This window comes from Microcaecilia unicolor, chromosome 12 (genome assembly GCF_901765095.1).
Source record: "Microcaecilia unicolor chromosome 12, aMicUni1.1, whole genome shotgun sequence".
Taxonomy (NCBI): Eukaryota; Metazoa; Chordata; class Amphibia; order Gymnophiona; family Siphonopidae; genus Microcaecilia; species Microcaecilia unicolor.
This window is the reverse complement of record NC_044042.1, coordinates 62,872,520-62,885,071: the sequence shown is the minus strand read 5'-3', so window position 1 is coordinate 62,885,071 and position 12,552 is coordinate 62,872,520. Positions and strand designations below refer to the sequence as shown.

Genomic DNA, 12,552 nt, shown 5'->3' with positions numbered 1-12,552 from the left:
AGCAATTTTTAGCCTCTGAATTTTTACCAGGTAACTGCTTTGTCAACTGAGTAAAAAATGTTTGATAGTTGACCTCTTAATCTTTTCACTCCGGCCGAGATTCAGCACTGTTTAACCAGCCGGGCTAGCCGCGAATATTCAGCGCTTCGCAAGCTAAGTTTAGCAGCCCAGTCGGACTGCCTAAATAGCAGTCCTATCTTTAGCTGCTATAAACGTAACCATCCAGTGCTGAATATTAACTTGGCTCATTAAGATTAAGCCAGCCAAAAGAAACCCCAGATATTCATTACCGGACACCGAAAACGGATATATCCGAGCTCAGTGCCAATCATGGCCTCCCGCAGGTTGAATATCGGCCAAACTGTCTCTAAAGGAAACATCCAGTGAAAGGAAGTTGGTTGCTAAGTCAGACTGGGATTTATTGCGTATGTTTTAATTCTACCAAGTTTTTTCTGGAATAATATACAGCACAGATGTTCAACCGGTGACATCACTGCAGATGTTTACATGGCATTGATCCTCATACTTGAGTAGTTCTATCCTTAGTTTATTGAGTCTGTGTTTAAAAATTTGTATGCAGTTCATGTTTTTAAATTGATTTCATTGTATTCTGTCCTCAGAATCCACCTCCATCTCCAGAGGGCTGAAGGAAAAGACAGTATCTCCAGGGGACAGTGTTCAGTTTACCTGCGAGGCCCATGGGACCCCATCTCCTGTCCTCACCTGGTATCATAATGCAGTCCTTGTGGTTCCCTCTCCAAGACATGTTATGTCAGGAAGCAGGCTGAGAATTACTGGGGTCACCTTGGAGGATCCAGGACTATACCAGTGTATTGCTGGGAATGTGGTGGGATATGCACAGTCCACAGGAAGACTTCAGGTCATACCAGGTAGGAAGTCTTTCACAAGCCAGTTACAGAACCTCAAGATCATTATTGTTTTAATGTGACACGCTGGGCCCCAGTTCACTGATTATATTGCACTTTACCACTAAAGAGAGACCAAGAAAACTTATGAAAGCTTTGAAAGGAAGTGAACTCATGGTAATGCTGAGAGATGTTTTTGAGAATCCTTAACTGACAGGAAGAGAGCTCATATTGGAGATGGGTAGTTTGAGAGATGTAGTGAGGCAGCAGTTAGAGTTCAGAATACAGGTGAAGGTAATTGAGCACCTGAGATTAATTAGCAGTCTACTGGTGATTGAAATAAAAAGCCTAGACTGTTTGTAGAGAGTCAGGATGGACAGCAGGATAGATTAGGAGGAATGTAGAGAGGTAGAATGCTTGGGCTTAGATGAAGTGAGGTGGGAGCCTGATGGAAAGTGCGCTGCTACAAATTTCATTGAGGAATTCTCAGTGTTTAGAAGCCATAGGAAAGCATCCACCTAATGGATTAAAATATCTTAAGCTTGTATTTAATCCATCTAAAACTGCTGTTTCCTGGATCACTGACTTTCATCCTTGTCCAACTCTTTCCCCAGTTATTTTCAATAGGACCTTATCCCCAGCTGACAGCTTTCGGTACCTGGGCATTCTTCTTGATTCTAAATTATCTTTCGAACCAAGTTGCTTAAGCCATCACACAAGGTTTCCTGACCTTTCAAAAACTCTAATCTATTTGCAGCTACATTGATACCCCGTCATTACACACTCTGACCCATGCTTTTCTGATTTGGAGAATAGACTACTGTAATTTTGTTTATTCCGGTATTGCTGGTTCTTCCCTTCATCGTCTTCAAACTCTTCAGAATTCAGCAGTTCATCTTCTTATCAGAGCACATAAATATGATCACACTTCTTCTTTTGTGGCATCTCTTCACTGGCTCCCCATTCAGTACCAACCACACTTCAGGGTTTTCTGTCTGGCCCACAAAGCCTTACATCTGGATTACCCCCCCCCCCCCCCCCCCCCCCCACACACACACACATCTATTCTCCCTGACCATACCCTATACACCCAATTGTGCCCTCTGGTCCCTTGATGCCATCCGCTTGTCCTACCTTCACTCTGTTTTGCCCATTTTGATTCTACTCAATCCTCCGGCTTTTTCTTTCGCGCTCTGAATCTTTGGAACGATCTCCCTTCTACAATTCACTCTGAACCATCCATTGCTAAATTTACAATCCTCCTTAAAACTCAGTTTTTGGTTACGATCTGACCATCACTTGGGTCTGAGCTCTTAGTCCTGCTTACACGGTCTCAGATTCACCAACTGGCCCCCTTCCTCCTGGTGCTTATGCTCTCTGTCCTATCCATTAATGGTGTTCCTTTCACATAATTTTAATTGTTTTATTATATTGTACACTGCAGTGATCAATTCTGTTGCAACAGCGGTATATCAAGTGTTAAATAAGCTATACACCATAAACCTGGGCAATGCCAGTGAGTCTGTTCTGGGGAAGGGCAGACAAGCTGGAAGAGGTAACCTCATTGCCATTAGAAATGCACTCTGGATTAAAGTGGGGCTGTATGTTGGCTGGGAGGGTTGTGACTAGGTGCCCAACTTGAAATAATCTACTGATATATTAATATTGATAGACTCAGATCTGTGATATGTGGAGGCAGACAAACCAAGAGCTGCAGTAAACAACTAAGAAGCTGACGGGGGAGTTAAATGGTACATTAAAGTCATTGGGTAATAGTCTGTACCATGAAAGGTCAGAACAACTATGATTATGGAACTTTGTTGCCTGTTTGTATTTGCACTTTGGAATAAGTTGTGCAAGGAGTCTGTATGTTAGTTGTGCAAGATGATAATTAGAAGCCCATGGTGAAGCATCCATCTGAAGTAAAGCATGTAAAGAATACAGCAGCATACTGCTTTGTCTGTGGAAAAGGGAAGATATTTCTGAGTTCCTGACTCGGCTAACCTAGAGGGACTGGCCTTTGACAGTAATGTTATTCCTACCTTCCCTGACAGAATTCCTGTCCTTTCTTTTCCTCATCTAACACTTATCGGGGAATCATTGTAGGAGGCCTCTCTCCTTACTCTCATCTTCTAGCTCCTCATCTGTCTGTTATCAGGTAGCCAATGTGAACAGCTTCTTGCCACTACAGGACAAGCTGACAGCACCACTAGACCAAAGAGCCAGTCAAAAAACAAAAAAAACCAAAAGAGTGAAAAACAAAAATGTACCCTTCCTTTCTTTAGATACATTTCAACCCAAAGTGTTTCACAAAGCACAAAAATAATATAATAAGTAGCAAAACATTTCAAGCTGTTGAGCAAATTTAGGAGTAACATTAAAAATGATTTTTTTCATAAAAAATATGGTGAATATGAAAACTAAATGAGTGCCTCACTATGTGGAAAAAAGCTGGCAAGAGTCCCTAGATAAAAAATTGGAAACATATCCAGGGCTGAGGCACCCATAGACAACAGCCAGGAATGGCATCTGGCCGGTTAAATGGTGCTTAACCGGTTGTCCGGCGATATCCAGTGGGAGTTAGCCAGTTATCCCCCACTGAACATTCCCAGTTAGCACCTAGGAGATGACCAGCTGTATCACGTGATATAGCCAGCTATCCCCGAATATTCAATTCACATCCAACTATTATAAGTGCCGCATCGGGCTGCGTAAATAGCTGGTATCTCTTTATCCGGTTTAAAGTTAACTGGCTATCTGTGGATATCGACTTAGCCAGTTAACTTTAAACCAGCCAAAAATAAACTGAATATTCAATGCCAGTCACTGGAAACGGCCCGGCATTGATTATGTGGGTTGACCGCCAACCGCTGGAGTTAGCCGGGCTCCTTCCTGCGGTCTGAATATCAGCCCCTTAGTGTTGTATCCCAACCAACAAATAGCTATTTACATGTCCCTTCCACTCCCCCCCCCCCCTGCATTGTACTGTGTATTCTACAGTTGTCCTTTAGGGACAAATCCTTGGCTTCTCTGAGCCATCCCTTCCCCCACCAGCCTTTTACTGTTTCAAAGAAGTGGCCTAAAATAGAAGTTTCATTCCCTGCTGGTATTTTAATGGGATATTTGGAGGAATCCCAGGCAGCCAGAGCACCCTCACCCTGGGTTTCATGTTGCTCCAACAGATTTTCAGTTTATTTTGTAAGATAATATGGGACCTTGGTTTTAGTTTCCCATTTAAATGGATTGTTAGCTCTGTGAGCTATTGGATGGAAGGAGGTAAGGAGGTTTAGGAAGGGCCGGGGAATGTTTAAGTTGAAAACATCTGGCATTACCTGCCTCCCATCCCCCTTCTAAGTTTTTGTACTGAGTTCCAGCTTTTAGTACTCATCTTGTAAATCAGCCGTGTTCAATCTTTTAAGTGCTGTCAGGTCTCCAGGGAGGCCAGGAATGTGCAGGCAGACAGGAAGGAGGATCCAGCAATGTGTAAAGTGTATGCATGAGAATCCAGGGGGGGAATATGCATGTGAGCAGGCTGGACAGAGTCCAAGAATGTGTTGGGTGCAGGCAAGCAGGCAGGAAGAGCTTGTATGCAAAGTGCAGACAAATGGGCAAGAGGAACTGGGACCATGCAAGGTGCATGCAGGCATGTGAATGCACATTTCATCTGTTTATTTATTTATTGTTACATTTGTACCCCACGCTTTCCCACTCATGGCAGGCTCAATGCAGCTTACATGGAGCAATGGAGGGTTAAGTGACTTGCCCAGAGTCACAAGGAGCTGCCTGTGCCTGAAGTGGGAATCGAACGCAGTTCCTCAGGACCAAAGTCCACCACCCTAACCCCTAGGCCACTTCTCTACTGTTGCTGCTATTTGAGATTCTACATGGATCACCAATGTGGCCGCGCAGGCTTCTGCTTCTGTGAGTCTGATGTCCTGCACGTACGTGCAGGACGTCAGACTCACAGAAACAGAAGCCTGCGCAGCCTTCTACATGGAGTGTTGCTAGTGGAATAGCAACATTCCATGTAGAATCTCCAATAGTATCTATTTTATTTTTGTTACATGTGTACCCCGCGCTTTTCCACTCATGGCAGGCTCAATGCAGCTTACATGGGGCAATGGAGGGTTAAGTGACTTGCCCAGAGTCACAAGGAGTTGCCTGTGCCTGAAGTGGGAATCGAACTCAGTTCCTCAGGACCAAAGTCCACCACCCTAACCACTAGGCCACTCCTCCACTAATTATTTATTTATTTATTGCATTTTCCCCACCTATTTGCAGGCTCAATGTGGCTTACAATGAGTCGTTATTGGTAAATAAAGATTGAGATAACAGTTGTTGTTGCATTTAGGCCGTGAATAACATGATCAAGAATATAGTCAAGCATTTGGATACAGAGTACATTTCTGATGTATGTAAGGTGTGAATAACATTGTAAGGAATATTAAATAAGCACTTATAGTAAGAACACATTTCTGATATAGGTTTTACAGGTGAAGGATAAAGTATCAGAATATTATAAGACTTGTAGTTTTGCTTAAATGAGATGCTAGAGATTTTCTACCCATTTTCAAAAGCTAATATTCAAAGGAACTTGTGTAGCTGGTAACAGGTACCAACCACATAAGTCCTTTTGCTTGAATTTCCCACCTGTGGACCTCCACAATGCAGCCATTTTTCAGTTTTGAGGTGGGAAATGGGACTTGATATACTGCCTTTCTGAAGTTTTTTTTGCAACTACATTCAAAGTGGTTTACATATATTCAGGTACTTATTTTGTACCAGGGGCAATGGAGGGCTAAGTGACTTGCCCAGAGTCACAAGGAGCTGCAGTGGGAATTGAACTCAGTTCCCCAGGTGCAAAGTCCACTGCACTAACCACTAGGCTACTCCTCCACTCCCAATATCCTTTGTTAGAAATAATGGGGGTACTATTCAGCCAGTGGCGATCAGTGTTTTGCTGACCGCCGCCAGAGATTAAATCCGGCTATTCAGTGCCAGGCCAAGTCCGGGCTTCGACATTGAATATCCGGTTTTGCGGAGCTGGTCAACGCATAGCCGATTAAGTCTGATCTTCAGCACTTAACTGGCTATGGGGCACTGCATAAAGTTAGGACTGTGTTTTATGTGGTTTTATTTATACAGTTAACCTGGCCAGTTAAGTGCCGACTCTTCCCCAAGAATGCCCTCAAAATAGCTGGTTTGCAGTTCGGTGCTAACCAGTTACTTTCAGCGGCGCTAACCAGTTACATTCTGCTAAAAATTAGTGGTCAACCCTGAACAGGTAATTTATCCAGCCAGGAGCCATTTCTGGCTGGTTAAATCGCTTTGAATATCGACCCCCAATGTATCTAAAATAATTTATTTTAACAATACCTGAATTAATTTTCCAGGTTGTGTGTTCTTTATTTTCAGTAGTGGTATTTTGCGCCCACGATGTGATATTTATCTGTGGACTTTGTTCAGATGATGTTTTTTTTATTTTGGACTAGATTCTGTATAGAATACTGGAACAAGTTGATAATTAAGTGCCAGCATTTAGACACGCCCACTTTACCATGTCTATGGAAGGCATAAATGCGCACACATAAATGCCACACTTTAGTGCATAACTGACATTTTCTATAACCTGTGCACAGAATTGTGGGAGACCCCCATGTCCTGCCTATGTGAACGCCACCCTGCATTTGTGTGCTATGCAAATTGCATGCTAAGATAATAAAATACCACTCAGCACCCATCTAACGCTATAATATTCACATGCATAAGTGCTAGTATTCTATAATCTGCCCCCAATATTCAGCCAATGGCACTGAGGATTTTGCTGCCCGCTGCTGGTGTTTTTCCTAGATATTCAGTGCCGGGCCCTGTCTAGGTTTCAGCACGGAATATCCGTTTTTTATGAACCAGCTAACACATAGCCAGCTAAGTCAATATTCCGCCCTTGCCTGCAGAAGCCAAACCGCTTAAAGATAGGACTGTTATTTATGCGGCCTGATGTAAGCAGTTTGCTTATGCAGGGCCCCTTTTACTAAGTGGAGGAGTGGCCTAGTGGTTAGAACACTGGTCTTGCAATCCAGAGGTGGCTGGTTCAAATCCCACTGCTGCTCCTTGTGATCTTGGGCAAGTCACTTAACCCTCCATTGCCTCAGGTACAAACTTAGATTGTGAGCCCTCCTGGGACAGAGAAATATCCAGCATACTTGAATGTAACTCACCTAGAGCTACTACTGAAAAAGGTGTGAGCAAAATGGAAATAAAATAAGCAATGTTAAAAACTGGCATGTGGTAGTATAGGCACATGTATTGGGCACCAGCTGGGCCAGTTTTTACCTCATCTACAAAAAAGGGCTTTTTTTTAATGGGATGGGAAAAGGGCCTGTGGTAAAAATGAAACCAGCACACGCCCAAAGCCAGCCTGAGCCCTTAACGCCACCCATTGATCTAGCAGTAAAAGCTCACGCACTACACATGCACCAGGTTACGATTACCACCGGAACTGGCGCACCTAAGAGGAAATAATTCATCCATGCATTGTTCATGCGCCAAATCTGAAATTACCGCAAGGAGCCTGGCGGTAGTCTCAGTTGGGTGCACACTGCACACGCATAGAGCCTACCGCGACTTAGTAAAAAGGCCTCGCAGTGAGGAGATGAATATCAGCACTTAACCTGACTCCGCCCCCTGGAACATCCACAAGTTAACCGCTTTCGAATTCAGCGCTAACCAGTCATTTTCAGCGAAGATAGCCAGTTAAGTGGCACTGAAAATGACCTGATTGCCATGAACAAGTGATTTAACCGGTCGGCGGCTGTTTCCAGTCAGTTAAATCATTTTGAATATCAGCCAGTGAGTACATAAATGATGCTTAGATTTAGGCACTGATATTATAGAATGAGGGGGGTAGTGTATAGGCATGTTAGTAATCTTTATGGTAACGGTTTGACAGATAATACTTCATAACACATCCCTTAAATGTGAGCTCACATTCTTATTTTGATTGCCAATACTTTGGAAGCATGGCCCTTTCGCTGTTTCTTGCATCCATTATCATTATCTTAAATATTTCTTAATATGTTTGCTTGTTAAAATACTATCATTATCATTATCATGCTACCCAAAATCCTTCAGTTATCACTAAATGTATACTTTTTCATGTATTTCTGTTACTCATGATGTATTGTAAGCCACATTGAGCCAGCAAAGAGGTGGGAAAATGTGGGATACAAATGCAACATATAAATAAAATTAAAAAATTAAACACCAACTTGTTCAAAAAGGCATACCATAACGATCAAACTTAAACACCTGAACCCTGCAACACAACAAAACCTATACCAGAACTGGACAAAACTTAACTCTTCCTCCTTCATTACCTAGTGTACTCTGTCACTCATGAATTCTAACGCTATACCACTCTGCATTTCTTATACCGGAACTGGCGATCGCTATCACGGTACTATGTAAGCCTCATTGAGCCTGCAAGTAGGTGGAAAAATGTGGGATACAAATGCAACAAATAAATAAATCTACCATTATATCACTTTTTATATCTTTTTTGAAAATTTATAAAGAGTATTTTTGAGCGCATTTCAATGACTGATGCAAAAATTTATTTTGGTGCTTGGAATTTTTGATAGTATATATCCTAAAACTTTAGGCCACATATAAGTCACTGTTGGGATTCTTTTGCAAACAAATCAAGTATGTAGATGGATAATGTTTTACATATTTAGGGATCCTGTTACCAACACCCACAACCCACCCATTACACACCCATGGCCACGCCCCCACGTACATCATGTTATAGAATATGCTTAGCTGTGTGTGTAAATTCTAATTAATGGCAATTATTGTCAATAATTGCTTGTTAATTGGCTATCGACGCTGATTGGCCTGTTAACTAATTAAGTTGCACATGCAAATCCAGTATATGACCATTTGCACGCGCAACTTAAGCCGCACTATATAGAATCCAGGGATAAACCCTTAATGTGGCCGTGTAGGAAAACAAAGTACCACAAAATGCGTTAAAGTATTTTGTGGTATTTTTTCTGTTTTCTCAAAGTAAGCATGCGTTAACTATTTTAAAAAAATGTTTCTGTAGAGGGGCCTGACATGGGCGGGAGCGAGTGTTCCTGCACTATCTGGCTAGCATGTTCTGATTAGCGTGCTAAACGGATTACACAGAATTAATGTGGGAGCACTTAGCGCATCCTAAATAGGAGGAAGTAAGTGGTCCCGTATTCATTTTGTGCAAGTTTTGCATGCTGACATTAGTGCACAACCTGCAAATTAAAAAAAACAAAAATGCCCACATTAAATCTTGATTTAGCATCAGGAATGTTCCGCATTAGAATCCATTAAGCACGATTTCAGCACAGTTTAGTAAAAGGTCCCCTTAGATAGGTAAGAAAAAGGCCGGAATGGGGTATTTCAAATTTAGCTGTATAATGTGATTAACTACTTCTCCGTCTATACCTGCCCTCAATCTACGTGTACAAACATTTAACCAGGTAAATGCTATAGAACATTTACTTGGCTATCTCTCCCTGTTCAACAGACTTGTCAGTATCAGACTCTATTTGTAATCAGTCCAGTTTTGTTTCCTTTTATGCTTTCCAACCTAACTGCATGTTGGAAAGAAAATGCATGTAGGGTTGACACTGTCTATCCAAGGGCAAAATAATTTTCTGAAAACCTAATAGGTTGGGATCAAATTTGGCAAGAGGAAAACGGGAAAAAGACATTTTAAGTTCAAGAAGCAACACAGATACAAATACTTGTGTGCATAGTTTATTTGTTTATTTATTTTGTAGCATTTGCATCCCATATTTTCCCACTTTATTAGCAGGCTCAATGTGGCTTACAAAATACCGTAATGGTGAATGCCAAATACGGTAGGTATTAAACTACTGTAGGTTTTTTTAAACAAATACAATTAGAAAAAGGGTAAGGTAGGGGTAAATGGGTACAATAAGGGACAAGGAAATAAGAAATAAAATGTCCATTGCAATGTATGTATAAATGCACTGTAGAGTTGAGGCTTTTAGGTATATATTCCATTGCAATAGTTTGTTACACACACTCTTGCAAACATACGGCATATTCACACGCAGAGAAGTTGGAAACAATTCTGTGAACTGTGCAACCTAGAACTGTTTTTATGCTAGCTTTTCAGAACTGTTGTCCTACAACCCTGTCTACCATTTCTTGTGTTACCTTGAACAAGTTGTTTTAAACCCCATGTGCTAAGAAAGAGCTGTAAGCTTTTTGGAAAAATTACTCTTTAAATTTCTGATTGATCTTGTAGGCTACTGATGCCATTCAGATAATGCTGTTGTTGCTGTTTCTTCTGCCAGCCCATTTTGAGACAACCGCTAGGCCTGACGAGGTGACGCCTACAGAAACTGCCCAAAGTGATGAGGGTGAAGGAGATTATGGGGATTCTGAAACAAGAGCATCAACCAGATCTCATACAGAGCTGCTTTCCAGCACTCTGTCCACTAACCGGTCCTTCACCAGGGTCTCCTTACCTGAAGCTCCCATCATTCTAAGCCCTCCACAGACATGGAAGCCAGACATGTACAACTTGATTTGGAGACCTGGAAAAGATGGTGGGATGCCCATCAACGCGTACTTCGTGCGATACCGCAAGGTAATGCTGCCTGTAGGAGTGCTTTGCCTACAATTTGCATGTGTTTCATATATTTGTATGATAAGCACCGATGTAATGTAGATGTGTAATTTTCTGGGAAGCCGCTAAGGTTGTACTAAGGGGAGATGTTATATCATATTCTTCTCATAAGAAAAAAAAATCACAGGATGCTGAATTGCAAAAATTGGAGGAGCAAGTTAGAAGTGACAGGCACAAATACAGTTTAAATCCAAATAGAACTAACAAGGCCAGATTATTAGTTTCCCAGTCTACTCCTAAATCGGCTAATAATGCCAGGGTTTATTCTTTATTCAATTCATCAATTGCTATTTTAACTTTGTGCATTTTTCTGCTTTTTCATTCATGATTGTCCTCATTTTTTCTGCAGTATATTCCAATATTTTATATGTTGCCCTTTGGCCTTACTTGACACATATATTTTATGTATTTTACACATGTACTCATTCTGTTGTTTTCTGTTGAGGCTTTTTTCAAATTTTCAATGTTTAAATTTATTGTGTTTCATCTTCAATACTTGGTAGTGTTCTAATATTTCTATTTTAATTGTTTTATTATTGTATATATTCCCCTGCTATTCAAAACCATTTAACTGGTCAGGAATGGCACCTGGCTGGTTAAATGGCACTTAACCGGCTATCCGGTGATATTCAGCAGAGGAATTTTTTTAGACTCCTGAGGCAGGTGTTTAATGCCAAAACATGGTTCTATGTCAAGTCTTCAAGATGTATTTATTAGAATAAACCCTGTGTGTGAAGAATGTTTGACTCCCTCTTGTTTTTAGAGGCGCCATCCTTTTACCCTACTCCATTAAGCTGTTCCTGTTATATCCATAGGGTTTGGAGTTCCTCCACTTTTGTGTTTGACTTCCCCCAGGGTTAAGAAATCCACCATGTAAAATCATTTTCAATTATTTAAGCACGCCAATAAAGACTAGAGTCTGTTGGCCCATGTGATTACACAAAACGGGGGCCCCCATAGAATAGTCCAATTAAAAGATGACAAGGGTTTTTTGATAATAACTGAGATAGGCAAGTGCAAAATATTTAAAGAGTTTTTTTGTTAATCTTTATCCCCCTCTCCCCCACCACCACCCAGAGGATACGGGCTTAGATGGTGCCATGTATCTTATCATGTCTGCAGTTGCCCAGACAGATTCTCAGAAGGCATTACTTAACACCCCAGTTTCAGAGGAAGAGGTGAGATGTGTCTAAACACATTGTCCTTTGAATAAATCACGTGGTGTGGATGGTTTTTCATCTGAAATCTACAAGATTCTATGCCCTGAGATTACTAATAGCTTAACAACAGTGTTTAATTCCTTCGTTGATGCAAGGACCTTGCCCGAAACTTTACAGAAGGCCCTAATAGTGGTATTATTGAAACCAGGTAAAGATCCACAACAGGCGGAGTCAAACAGACCAAGTTCGCTTATTAGCTGTAAGGCTAAAATATTTGCCAAGATCTTAGCTAATAGATTAGCTCAAGTATTACCTCATATTAGGGCTTTGTGTGTTCTCTCCAGGTGGTAAAAAATCTGAGACGGTTAATAACTTCCCTAAAGAAAGTGAGGCTTGGTTCGACATCTTCTCTACTTATCAGTTTTGATGCAGGGAAGGCATTTGACAGTTAATTAGACGTTTATGTATGAAGTACTACTTACATATAGTTTCACGGGGTACTTTCTATCGGCAATCCAGACTTTATACCATTCCCTGGTAGCTGAAATAGGGTTAAATGGGGTATCCTCTGAATCATTTATCTGCATTGTTGGAAAATTTTACAGAGATTGGTTATTTCTCTGGCTCAAATTAAATCTTTCCAAATCAGAATTCCTTGCAACGCAACCCCAAAGGGTGAATTGGATGAGACTGAGTCGCCTGTTGAAATGAGCCCAAAAATCTTTTATATATTTGGGTATATAGTTATACACTGACACCTCAAGACTATGTGAGACTAATATCTCGAAATTACTAACTTCCACAAAACAACTGCTTCAGAAGTGGTCAG

The 12,552-nt window shown here is 41.2% G+C and overlaps 1 protein-coding gene across 2 annotated transcripts in view; it reads left to right on the top strand.

Annotated features, from left to right (window-relative positions):
* Window positions 1-12,552, top strand: part of CDON (cell adhesion associated, oncogene regulated) — a 192,800-nt gene that overhangs the window by 96,750 nt on the left and 83,498 nt on the right. For both annotated transcript variants that reach the window (XM_030220695.1, XM_030220696.1), the window contains exons 7-8: window positions 621-890; window positions 10,229-10,524. In XM_030220695.1, the coding sequence (XP_030076555.1) occupies window positions 621-890; window positions 10,229-10,524 (566 nt within the window). The remainder of the gene's footprint in view (window positions 1-620; window positions 891-10,228; window positions 10,525-12,552) is intronic.